Genomic DNA, 24,364 nt, shown 5'->3' with positions numbered 1-24,364 from the left:
TCCTTTGTATTTTGTTCATTACTTTTGAAAGACAGTGTACTGTCAAGTGGGTGCTGATAAAGATTTCTAAAAAATGAGTTTCGAATGTAGATATTTTTGTTCTAACTTCTGTTGATTTCCAAAAGTAGACATGGCATGCGCACCTTCTGTTGGTATATTTAACCTTTTACAACACAAGTATTTGTTAAGAAACAAGGAAGATTTACTCTTAGATCCTTAATACATCCCTCTATTTATATTTTCGTGGCTTGTACAAAACCTGACCAAACACAGTGGTGAACGATTATGGTCTCCCCTACCGTCCCAGTTGTCCTGTTTATTCTACACTAAGTAATGCAGGTCAGAGAAGTTGGAGATAAAAGCACGTCACGATGAAAGGAATGCCTCTACCTGTGGATCGCATGAAAATCTGGGATTCCGAGGAAAATGAAGGTGGGAATATGGGCGTAGTTTATTTCCCTAATTCTGAGGAAGTGGCGTTGGTATGCCGGGTCTTTCCGGTGTATATTTACATGGTGATTTACACGGGGAAGAAATGCCGGCGGCGTATTTCTTCTTCGGGGGGAGCATACCTGTACTAGTCCGCCTTAACACCGTACAAACTGGCCCCACAAACATGTTTACAGCGGCAAAAATGCAGGTAGTTTGGTCAGATGTGTTGTATATAGGCCACCCCCCGACACTCCTGTCGTCTGCGGTACGCGGAAGAGACTCTGGCCCCGTCCTTTGAGTGTTGAAAAGGTGAACACATGAACACGAGTTCTCCATTTAACCACGTTAACAAGTGGCAAGGAGGCCGCTCTCATGCTTTCATGTTCTACCGCCGGCCAAACAAAAGGTCCGCAATGAAAATAAACGGGAATTTTTGTCCATTTTCCCAACAGAAATCCGATCTGGCTACAACAGCCCCCCATGTAAATGTACTGTCATGCCTCCATCCGGGAAGACGAGACATATCGAAACACTCGCGTCAGGAATAGTTGACAGAGTTTTGTTGAAACTTAGAGAGCATAGTCAACTACAAAACACTCTACTTTCACCACAGATCCAGAAAGCGCTTTGTCGTAAAGATATATGGAAAGAAAATATAGCACCCCTCATAATAAGTATATCAAAGAACACAAGTAAAGGAATGTGCACGCTAGATATACTAAAATAAAAACACCCACTCTGTTAACGTATGAAATGTGTATCTGAGAATATTCAGTTTTACCCACATAATTTTTCCTCACCCTGTCGCAAAATTCACGGCACTGTATCCTCTCTAAGGCCACCCGAATGTTCAGCCTATTCCTGTACCTGTACATTCTATCAACTCTTATCTCCAAAATGACTTTTTGATAGCAGGCAAACCGCGGATGGGATGGGTAGGCGCTAATGTACACGTTTAACACCAGATAGCTTAGTACAGAGCAGGCATAGTGGGGCATATCGCACTGTATTTGCTTTTCGCCCTGATTTGGAGAAGGTGAATACACATGGCTTGATCAGTCAACAAGGAACGCTTTGTATGGCTTCAACGCAAGCAGACACTGAAGTGGGTGAGTACTAGGCTATCAGTGGGGACCTGGGTTTAGTAGTAAAGTTTTGATAGGTGATTAGTTAGATAAACATGAGATGCACCTGTAGATGAGGGGCCCGACAGGACGTTACTATGGCGTCATGGTGTCAGTGAAATTCTTCCGGACACTTATGTTTCTGGTCAGTTGTTTAGAGTCATGTTAAACATATACACTCGTCTTGCCAAAACTTTGTAAACACACGTTGTAATTATCAAAGAATTCGCATCAAAATTGAAGTATTTTCTCATCCATTTTAATTATTATATACTAGTTGTTGTATGGTTCATATACATTTTATTTGAACTTGAAGTGATACAAAACAAGGTACTAGTAATAGTTAGTCTATGTATGTGTCTGTCCCACCTCTGGCTCCCAGTGTTCTGTAATTGGAAAGTATCGTACGTTTTACCTCCACTCCACACGTGAACGTGAGGCCCTTTATATCAAACCAATTCGGTAAGCTCTGCTGGATGTGTACCGTAATTACAATGGATCCGTCAGGGTATAGTATCTGACGGAATGGTCAAGCGAACCAGTTTTCTCATCAGGTGTTCCCTGATACACACACCATCGCGTCAGGTGAGTCATAGCTGCCGAGTATATTTACCCTGTAGAACGGTAGCCAGGTTTGCTTTGGGATTACACAGGGTCGGCGGCCTAATAGTTTACTAACGAGAGAGAAATTAAATTGCGGCTTGCTCAGAGGGACAGACATAATCCGTTTACTCCCCCTTCCTCCCTCCCGGGCTTCATTTGAACAAACCTTTACTGGAGTAGTCGTGGATACCGAGTAGGACAAAATGCGGGTTGGCACAATAAGTATTGTTTGCATAAATCAGGAGGGTGTAGACAGTAGAATAAGCGGCTGTAGGGAACAATGTGTGTAGATGAGAACCAGGAACCACACCACACAACAGGGGGATTTGTTTTCGGCTCGAAAATTGACGTAAGGTTTATGCAAAATTTCTCTTAATCCTTTGTTCACATCAGAAGTAATCCAGGGCTGTTTCCCACTTTAAGCGTCCTTAACAGACGATTTGGGTTGATCCAGAGGAAATCACGAATTTCATATCAAATTTAAAGCTTATCAGATCAAATAAGGCGTGAAAATATTTTCTCTTCTTCAACATTTCACCTATCCTGACTTAAGTTATAACTTATACTTCAATTCAAGTTTTCAAGTACAGAAATAGTTTTTAATAACAACGAATTCTCAACTGAAAGACTTTTCATGTGAAGTGGCACTTAGGTCCATTCTCAAATAAAGACTTGCCTCCACTAGGCCTTCCTACGAGGGTACGGCATGTAGAATTTGACAAAAATGGGAAATAATTGTCAAGAGAGTCAGTACGCAGGCCTTAGGGTTGATTTCCCCTCCAAATGAACTCTACGGCGTAACTCCCAAGACCAATTCTTTTTAAATTTTACCGGTTTTGAACCTGTGTTGTTAGTTTGTTGATCAAGACCAACTCCCTGCGTCACCTTCTAAGAAAGTTGAGAAAATTCCCAAGCTATCAAATGTTGTTGGTGGAAGTCTGGGCGGAACTAATGACCCGTTCAGTGGCCCGCCTTTTGTTTTAGCCAAATGATTGCTAGACCAAACTTGCCAGTGGTTGTCTATAAACAGGTGTGAACAGGCTCCAAGTTTTCAACACCTGTGGAAATGGGATCGCCCCGGGGTGATTCCTATCTAGAACAACAAAGCATTTATTACAGACGAGCGAAATGGCACAGAGACGTCTGGAAATGGGATCTTCTCGGGGAGGGGCGATTACTTCCAGTGCGTGGTACTAAGATCTGTGGGAGAAATTCAATTGCATTTTTCACAGTTACAGATCTGTCGATCTCCCTGTGTCTGAGGTTCTTGTTTGGTTTGTCTCGTTCGTTGCTTGGTTTCCGTATTGTCTTCTTGGAAACTCGATTTTTTTCTCTCTCTTGAATTACTTCCTCTTTCTGTCAGATGAGTGAGATAGTGGTCGGACAAGAATGTTGGAGATTAGTGCCGTGAAGTTCATGTTACCATTTTCCCTTGTCAGAGCAACTGGATGAACATAGTTCTATCTATACGTGTAGCACATTTCTTTCACTTTGCCTTCTTCTCTTCCATCCATCTGTGGTAAACGCTCTCGTACGTTGTTTTATGCTAGCTCTCGGACACTTTCTCAAATCACAGCATCAACCGACTAGTAACTACGACTGGAGTACGTTATCAGTTTTTGTGTAGGGTCAGCTGATCTACCATCGATTGGCTTGGTCACTGTAGCCACGGAGGCGCTATCTGAAACAATCGCTTGCCCCACAAGCCCCCCAAAACCTCCTGCAGCCAAAATGAAATGGTGCGCAATGAAGGGGATAATATCGACGCGTGACGTAGCGGTCTGATATGGTCGGTGAGGTGCCGATACGGTCAACAGATCGATTTTTACTGCAAGCACGTTATCTCGGGCAAGTCCGTATCGGCGGCTGCGATCAGTGTTCCCGACGGTCGGCCCGAGGGCGATGCGGTGTTTCAGAGGCTCGTGGATCGAGGAGAGTCCCAGAGCAAGGCTATCGCGCCGCATATCTCGATATTATCTCTTTGTAAGATGATAATCTGCCCGGATATTGGCCCGCCGACTGGCCTAATATTGCCCATCTTAGACCTCCCCTCCCTAAATGTCAAACTTGGTCCATCTTGTCTGCCTTCTCCAGACCTGTTAATCCCTCGTGCTTCTCTCTCTCTATTACATCCGACAACTGTAGTGCCGACAGCTTGTGGACGGCAGACCTCAGCCAGCAGGTGGAGGCATCAGGGCAGGGGCTGATTCCCAAGGTCTAAAAAGATTCAAACAGGTTGACAATTATTTACGATAGCTGTGCGCTTTCCTGATGCCGTCTCGGCTCTGTTTTGTTCTTGATGATCTTAAACGGCCATCTTGTTCAGCTTTACTGAGATTACTCAGGTGACATATCTGAAGTCGAAGAGCAGGTGGAGGAACTGAGACCGAAACTCGATCTATCTGTCTTTAAGAAACTGAAATAGCTTCTTCACAACCAAGCGAACAGTTCTGCATATTGTTAACCGAGATGTCGTCACTAAGAATATGTTAAACATGGTCTGAATCTTTGATCTTTGACAGAAAATCTTGAGTCGCTCGCTGAGGAGGGGGTCGGTTGTAGAGGGAGACGACCGTCGGCCTACTTTAGTCTAGCCTACTTCGCACCAAAGATTAGGTTCAGATTAGATGACCTCTTTCGTGCCGACATCTTCAAGAAGACGTTGGAGTTTTTGGTAATAACCAGACATCTGCAGCAGCTTACCACTAACCTGAGAGAAGTTCCTACCGAATAGTGCAGGGACTTACGGATTTAGATAATGAAATGGTAGGGAATTGTTCATCTTGAAGGTTTGGTTCTATGTGAGCTTCTCCAACTCCAGTCAGAATATGCAGGAATTTCACATTTCCTCTGTCCTTGGTTGCAGTTGCTGGTCTTAATTAGGTTATACTTGCTTCGCCCCAAGCGCTAATAGGGTGGTATGAACTCTATTTGTAGCAACAATGGCAGCGCTAATGCACACGAACAGCAGAAGTGCAAGAGGTCTGTCCAGGGTTGTTCAACGTGCCTCGGCCAGTTTGTTGATGTTTTCTTGTTGCAACACGCATTGCTCGAAACTTGGAAAGATAGATGACAACACTAGATCCATTCAATGTCTGAGTCCCATTCTTAGTCGGTTAGCAAACTCGTCTGCAAGAGACACAACTTACCAGTATGATACTTGTCCGTACAGATTTTTCATGACGCGTTTTTTCTTCTATTTTTGGAGGTACATTAGCCCTGGTCTTAGCGGAACAATGGCGTTCCTTGGTGTGGTTTCGACAGGTGTTTTGGTAGTGTTGAAACGCAACAAAAGGCAGGAAAAGAATGGACACGAAAGAGGAACGTTAATAAAGTTACAAGACTATAACAAATGTGACAAGGACGTACAATGTAGTCTAACCTTTGTGATGACATGGTGGATGTGACCTCAGGCAAACTTTTTGTTGAATAAAAATGTTCTAATTCATCTAATTCCGAGCCTTGGTTCTTGTATAAACCTCTGAATTTGCATGAACAAGATTTGTACAAGTATGTTAAAAAAAGGCAAATTCATAAGCTTCGATCCAAGAGAAATTCACGTAGGCACATATTTTTGTGTAGATCGTCGCTGACTAAATATACCAAAAACACGTTAAGTCCACTCACAACAGAAGGCTACGCTCTGACACTCAACATATCTAGAACGTGCGAGAGCCATCTTGCTTTTGTTCCGACACCCTCCAGCCCTACCGTCCTTTATTTGAATTTCCCTCCCTCCTATGGACACACAACTCAATAATAAATAGAATCGATCGAGCTGAAAGGTGCAAATTTGTTCAGCGCGCAATCTGATTATTTACATTACCTTTTCAACACCTCTCTTCCATGTCGCTCGCCCTATGGCATCAAACAGTGGCCAGGGTGCGGATGGTTGCACTGTTTGTACTGTACTGTAGGCTACCAGAGGCGGGGAACTCCCTGCAATGTACATGTATAATGCAACCTTTCTACTTTGCTCATTGCTTCACGATAAAAGACCAGATTGAAACCAAAGCAACATGCAATATGAAGTTTGCGAAAGTTTGCACAAGTGGCAACCTGAACATAATGATGGGATCACAAATTGCTTTTATTTGCTTTAAAGCTTTCATGATACTTGCCAAGAACCAAGTGACACTGAATGATATTGCTTTAAAAATCTGATGACAGAGTCTCTATAACCATGACAGCGGTGCTGGTGATGGCCGGTGGTTTACGGTCAATTCGCAGCATTTTCAACGCTAAAACATTGAGCCCGTGTATGTAACAGTATATACCGACTTCAAATACGGAAAAAACTCACCTACCACGGACTTGTAGACTTCCAGCAAAGGTTGTCATCCTGAAGTTAAGTAGTAGTATCCAACATTTGCCGAAAAGAACTTTAGAGGTTCATTGGAGATAACCAGATTCTTTGATGTCCGTTTGAAGTAGCCCTCTGGTGCGAGGCTGTAGCCGACCTGCTGGACACCGCCAATGGTCAGTTCAATCAGCTTCTGCCATCTTCCTAGCATCGCCATTAAGCTTTCAGCTCTTATATACACGTAAAACGTTCAAACTAAAAGCATTATTTTTCTGACTAGAAAACTATTTTCTCGACAAGTTCTGAAGAAATTATGCAGATATTTTATGTCCACGTTTTTATCTGATATGAAGCAACAATGTTTGAAGTGATAAAAATTTCTCCTGGCATTTTTTTCACTCAATTTTAATGGGATTTTAACGTGCTATAAGATAACATCACATCAACAGCAGAATTCTGGAATCGAACTTTTGGTCGTTTACGACAATATATCATCAGGCCTTATTTTAGTATCTTTTTTTACGATGCTAAGCTGCGGTGTAGGTATGTTTATGGACGATCGAAGGCTGAGGCAATGAAACATATATTCTTTAAGCAAATGAAATCGTCATTTGTATTATTCAATTTTGCTAAAATGTGTACTATCAATTCGCGATGTAAACAAAACAACTGTGCGTTGAGACATGATCAATACATTGCACAACCCGGTTCAATGTCTGGCTAGTCTGTCCACAGCAGGCACTTGCCATCCGCTCAGTTACCAGTGACATGACTGATAGCCTCCACACAGGTTAAGATAGCCCACTGCTTGTTCCTGGTCGAAGATCAGATCTTGTTCTACTGGCATCAGCAGTCAAAATAGGCCAATATAGAGGGGGTCGCGGTGGTAATCGGTAGGTCTTTGCCGGGGGGTTCAAAAAACACCCTTATCGCGCGGACAGTTACAAATGGTTCGAGTCTGCCCTACTCTGAACCTTCGCCACAACACAGATGCGCACAGATTCACACAATGGACCGCTATTCAATTATATGTGAGTTAAACATTGGCGTTTAGCCGAAAGCTGTAGACTGGCAGTGCTAGGGGTCAGGGTCAGGTACAGGACAGCGCCCGAGGGTGGTGAGAGCAACTGATGTGTTCACCTATGAAGCACAAAACCGTGTAAGTGTATCGCTATTCGATTATAGAGAGCTCTGACATTGGCTATTGGAGGCAGGGGAGTGCACCAGGGTCGTAGTGGGGTCATTGGCGGAATTACCACCAGGGTGGGGGCAGGAGAAATATGCGGTCGCGTTAGGCCACTGACGCACGCCCATCTCCAGCCATTGATAGACTCTCCTCCATATGAACGTACGACTTTTCAATTATTAACGGGCGCCATCAGACTTCGCCGGGCTGACAAATGTAGGGGAACCGAGCGATGGATGTTAGTAGATGGCGATATCGGGCATTAAATGTTACAACTCGGCCCGGTTGTCCGCAGCTGGAATAACGCCTACTTGAACACACAGAGGGCGTTAAGCTGCCGCGGGGAGGCCGTGGTTAGCCTGGCTTGGCCACGGAAAAACGCGACCATGGTGGTCTGTGTGGTAAAGTGTTATATACGGCTAAGAGTTCTGCATTGGACAGGTTTAGCCTGTACTGCAAAACATCTGTAGCAGTTCACTACAGTGATTTTACGAAATGTCTTCGACTCTGCCTATAACAAAGCAGTTTACACTCAGTAACACTTAGTACATGTAGTAGTGCAACAAGATAGTGTGGTAACTTCAAATCCTTAACCCTAGTTGTTTTACCTTATAAGAAAGGCTGTCTGAGCTTAGACCTCTCTTTTCGTTGTCAGGAAAAGGCAAGGAAGAAAGTTATCAGGCGGTTATGGTTATGGCTATGCTATGGTATATATATATAATACAATGTATATAGATCCTAGATGCACAAATAACGGAAAGTGTGAGCACTTATCACTATATGTTATGTACAGGTATTTTACTACTTTTGCAATACCAGCCCTATTAATCCGTATATTCGTCAGTCCAAATGAGCGTCGTTTTCCTTGACAATTGTTACCACTTGCCGCTTGTCTAAGAAACTTTTAGCTCGGTACTTCTTGAAAGTACCAAGTTGAAGATAACGAGGTCAGACCGTGAATTAAGAAATCTTAGTTAGACTTGGAGCCGCGGAGACTTCCGACTGGGGCGTTGTGATGGCATCATATTTTTCTCAGCGGATTCATAAGTCGTCTCTCTTTGATCCACTTATCTCAGAAGTCTATTTCTCTCCTTTTCTCTCATTATACTCAGCGGAACGTCTTGTTTTTATCTAGGTTTACAAATCCTCCGAACCCACCAACGAATAACCCGATAACTCCCGAGTATCGCCGCGCGCTCCCCAGACGGCACTGCCGCCTTTATCTCCATTTTCATCGCCAGACAAGTCTTTTCTCTCCACTGCTTCTGACGCAGGTCGCCTTCAAAACAATTATCGAGGTGACACTAAAGTCTCTCTCCCTCAGAACTCCACGGTTCACTTGAATTTTAAAGCAGTCAAACTATGTTAATGCCGGGGTGTATTTTAGTATATCGCATCGGGAGATTAAGTTGCTTACCGAGCGTGTAAAAGGAGCGTGTCTCTCGCTGGCAGGCCCCAGTCGAGCGGAGAATGAGCACGACTTTATGGTAGGAGTCCTAAACAGTCCGCGGGTATAATGCCAATGATGGGCGCCAATTCATTACAAAGTCATCAGAAATGGCGGGGCGGGGGAAAGGGTCAAGTTCATCGAAGGGGAAGAAATGAGGAAGATGAAATGTCCTCACTTGTAGGACAGACGCGCTTTCTATGTAGTCGATTTCGTCGCGTGAAGTAAAATAGGTCTTCAACGCAAAAGTCTGTATTGAAGAATTGGACTGCATATAGGGTCAACATGTTCCTCATGATCCAGGTTGTGATGCTATATTAGGGACCGACATCGGAGTCACAGATTCATACTCAAAACTTTAACAACGTACTTCTAAGTCACATGGACTAAGATATAAACATGCAATATGCATGAGATATTGGTTTTCTTGAATCGGGAGATGAGAACACAGCACTGAACAATGTTTCCTGGGGTTGGTTGAAACAAAATGTAAAAGCTCGAGAATCATATTGAAAACTAGGAAAAAATGTTTGCACTTTATTTTCTCCTTTGAGTGGGCTCAATGCTGCAAATATTTCTTTTGGCCACGACTACCCGACCGACTTTCTGCTATACCCTTCGACTTTCTGCTGTACCCTTAAGATAAAATGAACTACTTGTTGATACTCAAAATTTTGTTAAATTGAAACTTTTCGCATCGTAAATGCTGAAAGGACTTTATCTAAAAACGCGTTTTAGTTGTATTCTACTACTTTCAAAGAAAATTGCAGTTCTTGTAGCGTGTAGAGTATGCATCAGATGCAGCTGAATGATGATAGAAGTTAGTCCCGACCATGTCTTTCGGAACCAATTCATATTTATACCGCTCAAATTCCTCTTAAAAGTCGAAGGCGACATTTGTTCCCCTTTTTGTTAGGTTCAGCCGATTGCACCCGGCGTGCCACCGGGGCGGATTCGGGAAATTGGCTGGGAGAATCGCGATGGCAGGCGGCTCCCCGGGTCAGGGAGTTCAGGTGCTCGGGGGCCCTCCCCTCTCCTTCTGTCACCTTGCAATCCAGCCCAGCGAGTTGAGAAAGATGACATTTCCACGTCGGATCTGCCGGTGACACAAGGAAAGCTAGTCGGGGGCAACCCGCTTCATTTTTGATAGATCGAGGTACAAAGATCGCTGAATTAATTAGTATTTTCCCCTATATTATCAGCCACCTTCCGTCCCCGCGTTTTCGCGCCCACTTTACCCTGCCGACGCTTGAGTGGGCCCGTAGACACCTCACGCCACATTACCTGGCTGATTCCCCGCCTTAATCTTAAAAACTAGGGGATAATAAAAATAAGAAAGGAGAAGTGACCAAAGTACTAACGCCACTCATCCGTCCAACGGCGCGCGAGGCTTCATAACACAATTACCATATAGATTGGGCCATTACGAGGTTTTGCACACTTAAGTTGTATTATTTTATTAAGTAAGCACACTCGGTTGAAGATCCCGGCGGTTGCGGGTCTTGGTGAGAGTGACTTTCCGCTGATAGCGGTCACGGGTTGGCGTGTGCGTTTCGACACATATCCAGACACCAATAGATTAAATCATCAATTTTCACGCGCTGACTTCCTATGGGCTTTCCCGCGAACGCCGTTTCCCCCCTCTCGGCGTTCAAACATGGGAGCGTCACGGCGATTTTGCGGGCTTTTCTGTGCGGCGTCAGTTCACGCACGCGCGGGGCTCGGCGCAATCGATCCCGCCATCAGCCGATCACTTTATTAGCGCTTCCTTTCCAAACGGAAGGCGCGATCGCCGGAAACATATTTTCGCATTATGCCCCAATATTGCTCGGATATCCGCACCGGTATCAGCGGTCGCCCATCAATTCGCGTCGCACCCACTTACGGTGTGACTAAGTGGAGGCCGTAAGCCCGAGACGTACCGCCAGGCAGCCAGATCGGCGCGGACGGTGAGCGAGTGGGCCCGAAGTCAGACGACATTACCTCAGATCGGGGAGGCCACCGCCTGATCGAGCGCCTTCCTTCAGCATTGAGCAAGATTTATGGGCGCTCGATTCTAACCGAGAATCATTTTATAAAACGTTATAAAGTGTAAATTGCCACTGCAGTTCTTAATAATTATAAATGGGGACCCTAAACCAGATCGTTTATTGCCCGCCTGCCCATAGGCTCATGCGTAGTCCAATATTAAAAGCCGGGCAATAAAAGCCATGGCGGACATTTACACTCAGATTGAATCGAGGGAATCCTTTTAAATTATCATCAAAATGCTATAAAGAATGGGCAGTTATTAGCCTGCTTACCGTGATTGTGTTCGGGACCGTCGCAACACTTCTCCGGGCTGGACAGTTCCGCCAAAGGACCCGAGTTTGGTACCTGTCAATGTTAAAGGTATATTCCGATAATATAAATAAAATAACTTTGACGCCTACTCGTCTAAACACAGATGATATCATCTTGCCATAAAATCTGATAAAGCCTAAAGTTGAAAATGTCTGAACGGATTAACACTAACAATGGCTTTATCAAATTCCTAAACACATGATTGCAATGATTATGATATTTTTGCAGAAGGATACAAGAGCCAGGTATTAAACTTACTTGCTCCTTTCGCGGTCGTCCTCACACCCCGACAGCTCCCGTACTGTAGTTTGTATATGTGTATGTAGTGTATGCGACAAAGTCTACTGGAACGTACAACACAGCCCCGCCAACGCGTAATTTCTTCGACCACCTAAACAATCGCTGAGTCGGTTTAAACGTGACGAAGAAGCGAAAAATATACGAACGGGCGTTGTTGCAGGTAAATATGATTCTGTAGAAAAAATGCTCAAGACGCAATTTTTTTTGGCTAAAACTGGGTGATCTTAACGTGTTTAATTACAACGTGTTGGAATTGTAAAAGTGCAAGTAATATACCGTATGTAGATGTATTAGTATATGTTTATAGAAAGCGCTTCGGACAAAACTAGAGATGAGATCATGTGAGGAAATGTACTTACTGCTAGCGCAAAAACCTACCCCGTGTGTTATTCAAGTCAGCTCAGAGCCATGTCCAGCTATTACTAAAACTGTTAAAATGTTAACTTATACAACGATACTACTATCACAAACTTAGATACGCACTTCTCACAATAGTTAGAAAACAGAAATGTAGAAAAAAGTCACTTTTGATGGCTATAACTCTAATTCTGCACAGTTTTGCCATAGTTGTAAGACGTGAAAATGTCGTCAGTACGGCTTGTGTACCAGACAGATGTCCAGTGACACCTGCAGTGAGCTATGCCAAACTCTACTGGATGTCGTTAACTCTGACTCCGCGGACTGAACTTGGCAGATGTTTCGCGCATTCGTATTTCGCCGGCCGCGCTCAGATTTCATAAAATGCTTGGAGCAAATATTCGGTAAAAACGCCGCACTGAGTTATCCAGCACAGCTGGCTGTAGAGCGGCCTACAGCCGTGGTCAGATCGGTTGAGACCCTTTTTTTCCATAAAGTAAACTGAAATGTGCCAAATTCGTCAAAACTGGGCGGATTTCCAATGTTTTGCAGCCAGTTAGAGAGTAGTGCGTTGTTCCTCAAGGTCGAAGGGAAGGCGAATAATGACTTGTTAATGGACACGCAGTCCGGCAAACGGGGTAAGAACAACTTTTCACCGTGTTGACAGGGCGGATATTACCAAACCAGAGCACATCTTTCCTCAATCTATCACAATTAAGGGGTAATCAATGCGACATTAATGAGCCAATAAGTCTTCAACGCGAACTTGCATCGCGTTGGTTTGATTTTCTCGGCACCAAGGTCGCCACTGGGGAATCCTACTGTCTGTCCGCTAGAGGAAGATAAATGACGACAGTGACTAGAAGTGATCACAAAAGTTTCCTTGTCTCGCGCGCGGAAAATTCATCCGCCGGGGCTGCGGGTCGGTAACTTCGGCTGACGTCGAAGGCAATGGCGCCGGTGTAATAAACACAGATAACGGAACGTTCAAGAAGATAGATTGGAGTTAGACGATATTAACGGACTTATGGAAGATCATGTTTTACATGTTGTGTTTGCTAAACGTCGGCAGCCGCCAAGTGTCGTGCTGTCGTGCACCTGGATCCTCCCGTTTTGCGGCAATGGTTTCCCCATTGGTTTCGCCCTAACCTTTCCAGTTGGACAAGTCGGTGCCGCTGACTGTTGTCGGTGACCTTGTGTCGTTACGAACTACTGCTATCCTCCTCTCTAAGTCCTGTTATGAACTTCCACTTACTTATTGTGCGGGGAAAGCTAGCTGACGGGTTCGGGGAGGCGGCTCCAGGCCCTCCGTCAGCCCGTACGAGAGAACAACACCGCATAGCGTAATCCCGCCAACAATGCAGCCAACCAAGGGAAACAATTCACAAGACAGAAGCTCGCAGAAAGGGGGCCGAGAGACAAGAAATGCGCAACGCGTAGGGAAATCGGATCTGACGGAGAGAAACAATCATCTCTGGTCGGGATCAATTAGTTAAACTAATAATATCATCTCAACCCGACTGAGCCTTTGTAGTGCTTAGTCTATTAAATGTAATATAGTGTAATCCCGAGCCCATCAGTGAAATTAACAGGACTTTTGGCCGCTAATATTTCCCCAGAGCGACTATAGCGTACCTGTGCGGCCTGGCAGTGGTCTCAGATCCCCTTGTAATTGCTAATGTGTAGGACCGACGTATTAATGAATACCGCATTACGAGGGACTGTACTGTTGATGTTGGGATGGATTCTGGGGGACGTGGTGACGTCCAGGCGCACATGAGCCCCCTCCGAAAACCCTCCCACCAACCGGTGGTCACGGTGCCTAGAATTTGTTAATTGCGTCTCGGAGAAGGAAAGCCCTGGGGGAAGAGATGGCATTAAATATTCATTGCAAGAGCTTTATATTGTAAGGACTATCCGAAATTGACGAACATAGTTGAAGATCAGTGGAGCAAGTGCAGACGAGTACGAGGGGTGTGTAGTTTGGTACTGAGCGTGCGCACCAGGCCTATTTACGTGTCGGCCGGTAACGTACACGTCTGAGAAGTGGTGAGTGGCGACCACCTGCTCAGTCCAGCCACGGTGTGACCACCGGACCGATTCCTGCTCCACTCGCACGGACCTCCACACACAGCTGAGCGGCACACATGCGCGTGCCTACCGCAGGAGGAGACCAGGGCCACGCGGTAACGTCTTGAGATCGCAGCCGGCGGAGTTGAGAAGTGAGGTGAGCTCGCCCGTGGGGGCTCGGCACGCCTGAAGGCACGGTTAGCCTCAATTGGCCCGCAGTAGAACAACTGCACCCCGTGCCGTGCCACGAGGACTGGTCTCACAGACGACGAGAAGTTGGCTTCTATTCTGAACTGGAGCTGTCCTGCAGGGAAGAGGACTAGACAGAGAACACCTTTCAGACATCCTTTGGTGAACGGATTGCACAGGCTGTGGCTCTGATTTTCCGGCCCCAAACTGTGGGCCCCGGCACACACAGGACAAGCAGGCGGGCAGGCCTGCACTGTCGCCCCGGAGCACTTCTCCCAGGCGCCCGGTGACCCCTCCGTCGGGAAGCCGTTGTCGTCCTCGCTGGCTTGTTTCAGCTGCTGCGGGGGCACGGGCCAGACTAACCGCGCTCACGCCATGGATTTACACAGCTGTAAGAGTGAGTTTTGTACCGCACTTCACCGTAAACCACACATTTTCAACAGAAACACATTTCTACATTTTTTTTACCTCCATTCACTTTCTGTGATAAATGCGAAAAACAAGTTTTAGTATGTGGACATCTTTTAACTGTACAGAAAGTTCCCTCCTATAGAGAAGCTCCAAACTTCCAAAACCCACTTTGACTGATTTCAGTGCTCGCTATCGGAGAGTATCACAAATCTTTGAGGAACAAACCAGCACAAAAGTTTACATTGTTTTGAAACTCATTGTTGGACGACCACGTTGTGCCGTGAACAATCTAAATCCGTGTCCGTCTGCTCTGGTAGTTTTTGAACCGAGTTTGACAATTTGTCATTCGGTCGTCGCGTTCCACGCGTGACATGAATTGTCCTCGCTCGCTGCCCCGTACGTTTTTTCGGCAGGGACCTTTTTCTACTCAATTAGCCCGATTGCACTTTTTATGCCGCCGACCCGTCCATGCCCACGAGAACAACAACAGCCAGACAAGTCGAGATGATCTAGACTGACGTATCACTGCAGACGATATAGATGATAAAAACGTCTTGAAATGTCCTCAGCCCGCGTCGTAGAGGAGTAATGAATACCCGGTGGTCTGTCTATCTGTCAGACTTTAACGCGCGGGGTTTGGGTTGAAGTCAATGGAAACTTCGCCTGATTTATACACAGTCGTCTGTCACCCAAGAATGGGTATAAAATCCCTTTTCCAGACGAAATGGTGTTTTAGAACCATGTCTTGTTGTCCGACGGCGTTTTTGTTCCCGTTGTCGCATTTGTTTAGATGACGAAGTTTACCACCAGGGCTCGGCAGGGCAAGCTTATAGCGACTCCGCCAATCTGTCAGCGGAGAAAAGTTCTATTCTCCCCGCTTGGGTCTTTCCAATAATCATCTTGTAATAACGGGCTCGGCCTTTGTTGCCGTGCGCATAGCAAAAGAGAAGGCATTGTGCGGCTTTTATTACGAATATCGAGTTCATAATAGAGGAACAGAGCGGGGTATTCCCTCCGAGATTCGGCCGACCTAAAGTCGGGGCTCCCGGGCCCTATTCCTCATCAGACCCCGACAGTTTTGCTTATTAGGACCAGTTTAGGGTTTCCTCCATAGGCGGTTCGTGTTTTGCTCCATTTTGCGTCAAATTCGATCCAACAAGACAAAAACATTTGACGGAGAATATGAGTGTAGAAGGTATGATGAAGTGAGCATCGCCGCTCCAGCCGTAGTTGTGTTTTTGGTGGCCGAGTTCCGTACGGAACAACAGCCGCCCGGCCGCAGGCAGCAATCGGCATCGACGCAGTTTGAGGATTAACAAGCGTGATCCTCGCGGGGAAAACCCTTCTTTTCTCTCACCTTTTCACGCGAAATTAAAAACTGGGGTCCAAATCTAGGCCGTCCTTTCTCGTCCAGTTTTTCGTTTCAATGTTGGCATCATTGCTTCTATCATCTTACCGGGTCAAAGAGGTCTGCGTGGGGGAGGGAGCTAGTAGTCGGGATTCGGCAGCTAGAGAAAACAGAGGAAGTCCACACTATCAGTGTGCATCTCCACGTGTCACAGGACCAAACCTGCCCGGGTTCTGCTTGTCAAGCCTTCTCCACCCTAGAGGGCCACTAGGAGGGGCGAGCCGCTCAATTGGCGGCATGTCATGGTTGGGGATCGAGCGAGAGAGGTTCGCTACGTTAGGTGAGCTTGAGACGTTACAATTGGCATAGCTTCTCCACCTCCTGCTGCCCCTTGAGTGCGCGATTCAGTAGCTTCTACACAAGCCAACAGAGCAGAGAAAACCCCGCGCTGACACGACACGAGCCCCGCTCACACACGACAGGCGGAGTACACACGCACGATGATGAAACCTCTCTCCGTTTGTTTCCCCGTGCAGGTCACGGTGGAGTGAACCAGCTCGGCGGCGTCTACGTCAACGGCCGCCCGCTCCCTGATGTGGTTCGGCACCGCATCGTCGAACTGGCTCACCAGGGAGTGCGTCCCTGCGACATCTCCCGCCAACTACGAGTGTCCCACGGCTGCGTCAGTAAGATCTTACGAAGGTAAGCACAATTTCAATTCACATGATAACACTGCCTCTTATCAGACCAGGGGCAAGCTTACTATGCCCTACAAAACAACATACAATGACTCCCATATTATGCTTCTACTGATGGTGACTACTGATATCAGCACGATCAATGTACACGGTTTACAAAGGTACCGATACCCAAAACCATCGTAAAATTGTCTCAGCAATGACAGGATAATGTCTGATCAATGGTGATAATATCTCCTAAGTCCTGACTTGTACGGGAATGTGGACATTTCTCGGAATGTCTAGTAAAATCCCTCCGTATATTTTGAACGATAACAAGCATCTGTATTACAAGCTTTTCTTTGAAATCAAACGTCATTTCATTCTATCACGGATTGAAACGGCTTAGAGGGATATATATATTTCAATTCTTTATTTTGTACATGCCAAAATTGGCCATAATGCTGAAATGTTTCGCGAAGATTTTCTAATAATTTCCTGTCGCCTGTATTTTGGTTCAATTTTAGACTAAAAGAGATTTGATGCTATCATGAAGTTAAGACAAGACCCTTCAAACATTTTCACTTCATCCTGAGTGATTTTGTTGATCCAAAATCCATGAATTGTAAGATCGGGTCTGCACGATCTTATTTGTGTTTATATGGTGTCCAACGCTGTTTATGTGCTGTATGTAAAACGAAACCAGTGAAAGTTAACATTACACCATACGCATATGTATACATTACCATAAATAGAGATTTACTTTCACTACCAGGGACTCTTGATTCTATCCAAATCGCTTTGAAATTATGAAGCCATTTCCTGAAATCTGAAAATTACAGGTTTGAGAATATGCAGACATCTGTTTCGCGGTTGTAGGTTATACCAAACCGTATATTATAGCTGTCATGGTGATATATGAAATGTCGATATGGAGCAGTGCCCTTTCTGAATGGCAAAACTATAGACTCAAGGCTACAAAAAATTCTCTCTTTGAGATGAACACATCTCGACGACGTACCCGTGATTATGAGGAAATATAGGTCGGTGACAGACGAATTTTCTGTGCAGGTTTCGTTGCTACATGTATATCCCCGCGGCGTGAGCGCCATGTGCGAATGGTGTAGTAAAATCCTCGCGCTCTCACCACCAACATATTCAGGCCGCCCTATGTCAGCACTTCGGGCTATAACGATATAATGATATACAAGCGATTTACCTTGAGTGGGCAAGAATTGTATAATGATAGGGAACGGGGCATGTTTTCTATCCATGCGGTCTTTTCCCTGTCGGCGGCCGGGGTTGATGAATTTGGCTATGGTCGCGCACTTGGGGGTTTAGACCGGAGGTTCAAGCGTTACCATTTCGAAGAAACGTGCCGTTTGGAGTTTTTCACACATTGAACTGAACCGACTTGTGATTCCAATATAAACTCGACATACATTCAAATCCGTACTCCAAAGTATGATCCAAAAAAAGAAACTATGGGTTGAACTGGATTAGATTTGTGATGATCCTACAACCGTTTGAGATAGAGTTAAAGAAGGGCTCTAAATTTGAGGAATGAAAAGGCGTTGTACGGTTGGTTGGCGCATGGAAGCATTTGTTGACAGGGCAGGTATACGAGCAGATTAAATCATCCGAAGCGTTGATTCTAACACCTTGTTAATGTAGCGGCAAACCCGCAGGCTAGGAGGCGGTGAGGGTTTTTTTCACTCCACCTCCACGCGTGCCCAGTTGTTTGTTTGTGACCACAGGAAGCCATTGAAATGTTTCTGGAGAATCGCCGTTAATTGGAAAATAAAGAGGCAAGTGTGTCTGGCTAACATCTATCGTCAACATTTGCCTTTCTACTCCCACTGCTTTGTGCTGGAGGTTTGCACAGCGAGCAGGTGGCGAGCTTTTGGCCCCTTCTCGGCTCTGCTTCGTTTAGTTAAGCCCAGGTTTCTAATGGCATTGTGGGTACCAAATGAATACTACAGCCTTTTCTGTCCCATTGGAGATAGCAATCACAATTGAGTCTGCATTCAGTGGCAAGTAGGGCCGCCAATTACCGGTATTGGGGAGAGAAGGAGAGCACACACACTTGTGTACACCTAGCGTGGAAATGTTGCGGCACTCCAGGCCTGGGAACACTTGTGTGTTAGTGGATCGGACAAAATGGATCTGCGTTATCTCGCGGCATCTACGGGTTGATTTGGGGTATCGGTCGAGGATTAGTCCAAGCTTCGATCAGTAAATTTTTACCACGGTAGCCAGCGGTGCGGATAACCGACATAGATTACTCGTTACGAGTGTCTACCACTCGATTTACCCTCAAAAATAGCCATTGCCACTTGGCGGAGGGTAATGGTCCAAGAACGGGAATAGATAGAAAGAAGGAAGCTGGAACCAATAGTCAATGAATATTCACAGTCCGTTAGTGTTGTTATTTCAACGGCTAGCTATCGTGAGGAAGCGTAAAAAATCGGGGAGGCGGCTCGGGAGTATAAATATGGTATTAGCGGGATATGCCGTTGTCAAAACATTTGTACACAACCGCCTCTGACAAAGTGTTGCTGTCGCTACCACGTGTGCGAGTTTGTGCCCAAGTCAAGTGTGATGTTGTCTTCTACCCTTAGTCCATACCGTACCTACCTCCATTCCTCCATGTTCCCATGTACATGTACTTGCTTTCTTGTATCTGTTCTTTTTGATATCTCCTCCTGTCAAGAAAACACACGTTTTTAATTTGGCAGCATTTTTATCAAATGCACTTTGAGCGTCTGCGATGAAAATGGGATTTTTATCTGCTCACCTTTAAAGTAAAGTCTGTCATCTTACTTGCCTGTAATTTTCATTACTCCTGGCGGTTGTCTCACCACTATCGTGGTTCATCTGGGCAGCTCTTACACCCCACTTTGCTGAGTAGCCGGTGTGTTGGAGACCCATTTGCGTAGGCCCGTGCTTAGAGACTCGGAGTTCTTGACCGTCGCCGAGCCTACCGATAATCCATCAGGAGTCTAGCGGTCGGGTGCTTGAGGCACAGGGCCCGCCAACCACCAGTCGCCCCGGCCCCTCGCCTTTTGATCTCTCACCCTTGAATGAAGCATTTGCACAGAAATTGATGGTATCTGGACCAACATTTGCACAAAAGTGATCATATCTACACTCTTAGGAAGCCATAATTTTCATTAACCTTGTGTACTATGTCTGAGGAGTGCGATAGAGGTGGTTGTTTTCCCCTGCGATTTATCCCTAAGGCAGCTCTGTACACATTCCCGCCTATGAACTGTCACTGTTACTTAAAAATCAAACGATAAAGAAATATGAAAATTTCAATATTTTCCTACTTTGGAGCGTGCAAGTCGGATTGAATTCAATGTGACATATCTATTGTTCGTTGCCGTTAACTTGTCTCTGGAATGTATGTCTATGTGTGGTGGTGAAAAGAAGGAAATGTGAAGAAACCGTTGAAGGGAGAAAGCGGAGAATTTGAAGCCACGCTTGCTGCAGACTTCCCACTGGTTGTGTGAATAAACTCGGTCAGCTGGGCGCGTGGCGAGGCACACAGGCTCCCCGGCGGTAGCACAACAAACCCGATCCCCTAACGTCCCTTCTCGGCTGCCCCCGGTTTTGTTTTCCTACATGATCTTGTGTATGCCCCGAGTGGAAGCGTCCACAGAGACCAAACATGGGGGATTAAGGAAATGTTGTTTGCGCTTGAACATGAAACAAGCCGTGGCCTTTGTACTGGTATTAAATGGCTGTGTTGTGGGAGAGATGCCGCTGAAATGAAGACACACCCCTCGGAGGGGGGACCTACACCGGGGTACTTGGTGGTACAGAGACGTGCCGAGGCACGCGGGGAAGTGTGGCGTGTAAATAACCAGGTGCCACATTTTGCACGTTTCGCGGGAGAAAGATAATCGGTTTGGTTACGTACAGCAACAGTTATGTTTGTAAAGTCAGGAAAATAGACACAGTACCGTAAGAAAATAGACACAGTACCGTAGTACTGGAGGAATGCACACGGTCTGAAAGAAATTCGCACATGATACTCTGTAAACGCTCTGTGCAGACAGGGAAATGCCAGTAGTTTGTGTACAAGTTGTGAGTTTGTAATAAGCATAACTACGCAGATACAAAAGAAGTTACGTCTACAATTAATGCTTAGAAAACTATTCAGGAACGTGTTACTGATGCCCAGCTATAGGGGGCATTGGATGGACAACTTGCAATGGCCAATGCACTTTGGTTCTGTACATGATTCTGGTTCCTATATCGAGCAACTTGTGACCGTATGGACTCGTACAGCTATATGAAAAACTTTATCCCGTCCTCTTTCCTCGTTCTACAAAATCAGATAAGATATACTGCCGCTCTCCTGCCCTATGTCTGAGTCCTCCCACCTGCATGTCACCTGGTTTATACCTGTATTTGAGGAGTCCCATAACGAAATGACACTGACGCATGGGTCGGCTGGGACACCGCGACTTCCCGTCTCCGAATAAGGCTCCCTCCATCCTAGGATCTGCTTGAAGAGATGCCAAGAAACCTTGAAGATAGGACAACAAATGTACAGATAGGAAACTCCTGTATCCATTTAGCGGGACGCGAGCCATAAGTGCTGTACCCAAGGGGGGTTTGGGAGGGAAGAAGACAGCCGGATCAAGCCATGAGGCCGGGCTCCGCGACGATTGAGTGCTTCTTTCTATCCGCTGAAGTAGCACTCATCCAAGCACAAAATGACGAATGAAGAAAGCACATCTTTCCTTTTTATTTGCGTACATTTTTCATGTCGATTCCTTAGTTCGGGTCCCGGGCTATGTCAACTGTGTCATACCTCGGCGTCACGGGCGGGAGTTGCCATGGCAACGGTGCATTACCGTCCAAAACCTTGTCTGGTCGGTCTGCAGACTTCTGAGGGAAGGATTTCAATGTCGTCCGACATTCTGAGCGTAAAATGGAAAATAGAAACTTATTTGTGGGAAAGATAGGTTTCCTACCCCGAGGAAAAGGCAGATTGAGTCGATCAAGCTGAAAATACCGGTCTCTCCGGCTCAAGTGCACTCCAGTACTGTAATGTCTAACGTATGATTGGTGATGCTGCAATACAACAGCCATATGTGTACTTAGTACAAACTTCTGTGTCTTTCTCTTCCAGTGGGTTGTATGTAATATAACGGTGACATCATCCGGCAAAGATCACAAGAACTCAAATTCAAACCATCTAAATAGTTGTTCACCGCTCAAATCATATTATCAGCAACTGCTTTATTCCCTAGTATATTTATTACTTACCTCAGTACAGATACTCGTTTTCTTCTCAATATAACAATAATGAAACCACCACACCAGGATCACTATACAGTATATTGCATCGTGAACCAACCTGATCTCCTCTCCCTTCAGGTACTATGAGACTGGCTCGATCAAGCCGGGTGTTATCGGGGGCTCCAAACCTAAGGTGGCGACTCCGAAGGTTGTTGAAAAGATTGCAGAGTACAAGCGACAGAACCCCACCATGTTCGCATGGGAGATCAGAGACAGGCTACTGGCGGAAGGCATTTGTGACAACGACACAGTTCCCAGTGTCAGCTCTATAAACAGGTAGGCAGACGACACACACACAGCCCACACATTTGGGTTATACATTTTGTACTCATGTATAGAATAGCCAGATGTGCTATAACTAGACGAGATATCTATCTACGTTTCACGCAAAATCCTGGCCACAACAGCTCGGACTAATGATTGGGTTTTTACAGGAAATACATACCTAGTCTCCACACACACACACAACACCACAGGTGTTCCTATACTGTGTGACTGCAGTCCGTTATCGTGCCATCAGAAATAACAACATGTGCGCTGAAGGCGTTCCATTGACAACATCATAGCTCATGTGTTACCTCATATTCCCATATCAGATCGTCTCTGCGATAACGCACATATAACATCAAGGTAAATACGTTGTTACAGCGTACACGGGTATACAGCAGCGTTTTGAGGTCTTACAACAATGATGATCAAAGAGAAATATGTTTGCGTTACCAAACTGTTCCGGATTGGAAATTCCTCAGAAATTCAAAATATATATTTTGGCTTGATCACGACTAAATCTAACCCAATACTGCTTTCCTATGTATTCGCTGTAGTTGTGTGTAGAACACAGTGTTTGCGTTCACAATATTTTGCATGCATAAAATGCGTGAAGAAGAAGATATTTGTAAACGTGGATCGGAGAGAAGCCGGTGGTTTCTTGATCACAGACACAGAGCAACATATCTACCGCGTATTACTCGTGCAAGCGGTGCCAAAGAACGCAAAAATTCAGCTGTCATTACTAGCTTAATAAGCAGGTACTATCACCATGGTCTTGTATAATACGGGACATCTCTCGTTCGCGTGGAATCGGTGGACAGATAAGATAGAAGCAGTCCGCCCGTACTGCGCAGTACGCTCGCACGTGGAGGGAAATGGCGACCCGCAGATTTTCGCCCGGAGGTACAACAAACGCAGATCGCAACGCGGCTACAAGCTTCAGTTAAAGACCATAAGGTACAAGACTGCTGTGCAGAACGGGATCTTATCTCTCAAGACGGGAAGCTTTTAGGTGGCGAACACGAGACGCAAAAGATGTAAGGAGCGGTTAGACAGTATCCCCGCTTTCAATGCCTGAAGAAGCTGTCATATTTTCAAAACAATGCAAACCGAATTCCAAGCATTTTTGCCTTTCAGTTCTTAGTTGTCAAAATCATCTCTCTATACACAGCACAGACGCTCATATGAGGGCACGGTGGCTTAATTTTTGGAAACACGTGGTTTTAGAATAACAGCACAGATTACAGTACCAAGGGTACGATAGGCACATCAGGAAACTTGTAAATATTGTATTACTCATCATTACCGATGCACGACCTATATTCCAGCCCTCCGATAGCTAGGCTCTCGACACTTGATCTCTTTTGTTCATTTTGGCTACAGAAAATTATCTTATTTTCAACTGGAAATGGTGAAAATGTAGCAACACCTGTGATTCCGTTGGTAACTGAGAATACGTATGATGAACTGTAAATTGGCCCAATGCAAAGTGTCTATTAACATCAACAGGTATCGACAACAAATGCTGGTGGCTCGATCACCCTCCGCGTTCTGTCGGCATTCCCTCAATTCTCATGCCGATTGTGTTATGATTTAAAGTTTCTCTCCCTCTCACGCAACACGCTACAAAACTTCCCCCATGTGCAACCCAAACCCAGCCGACAAGCGCAGAATTTTACATGTGTTAACAAGCGTTTGGGCCAAAACTTCCTGTATGCAACAGTACCACCCCCATAGCGGTAACCTTGGCGGTCCTTGTACCGGATCTTGTGTGAGATGTTGGCCTTGATTACCTTCTACCACATCCACCCAGGGCGGCCCGAAGGCCCCTGCACATGAACTTAAACATGCCCCGCGCTGCGGAAATACTTCATTTGTTCGGCATTTTCTTAACTATCCCAGCCTTCACATTCTATTTGGAACGCATCTATTCACTCAATAATGTTTCCATAAGTAGTAAAAATTTTCAAATCTAGACATGATATTAA

General features: G+C 45.5%; 1 protein-coding gene across 16 annotated transcripts in view; it reads left to right on the top strand.

The window, feature by feature from the left end:
* The window catches only part of LOC109485468 (paired box protein Pax-2a-like), a 70,248-nt gene that overhangs the window by 5,233 nt on the left and 40,651 nt on the right, over positions 1–24,364 (top strand). For 15 of the 16 annotated variants that reach the window (XR_002141131.1, XR_002141132.1, XR_002141133.1 and 12 more), the window contains exons 2-3: positions 16,650–16,815; positions 22,185–22,382. Coding sequence is in view for 13 of the 16 variants with exons in the window: in XM_019789092.1 (XP_019644651.1) it covers positions 16,650–16,815; positions 22,185–22,382 (364 nt within the window). In the remaining 3 variants the exon portion in view is untranslated. Of the gene's footprint in view, positions 1–12,996; positions 14,746–16,649; positions 16,816–22,184; positions 22,383–24,364 lie in introns of those variants that run through there. The other variant, XM_019789091.1, reaches the window with a different exon arrangement.

Source organism: Branchiostoma belcheri, unplaced genomic scaffold (genome assembly GCF_001625305.1).
Source record: "Branchiostoma belcheri isolate BF01 breed outbred unplaced genomic scaffold, Haploidv18h27 scaffold76, whole genome shotgun sequence".
NCBI classification, from domain to species: Eukaryota; Metazoa; Chordata; class Leptocardii; order Amphioxiformes; family Branchiostomatidae; genus Branchiostoma; species Branchiostoma belcheri.
The sequence above is the reverse complement of the archived record's forward strand: the minus strand, read 5'-3'. Positions and strand labels throughout refer to the sequence as shown.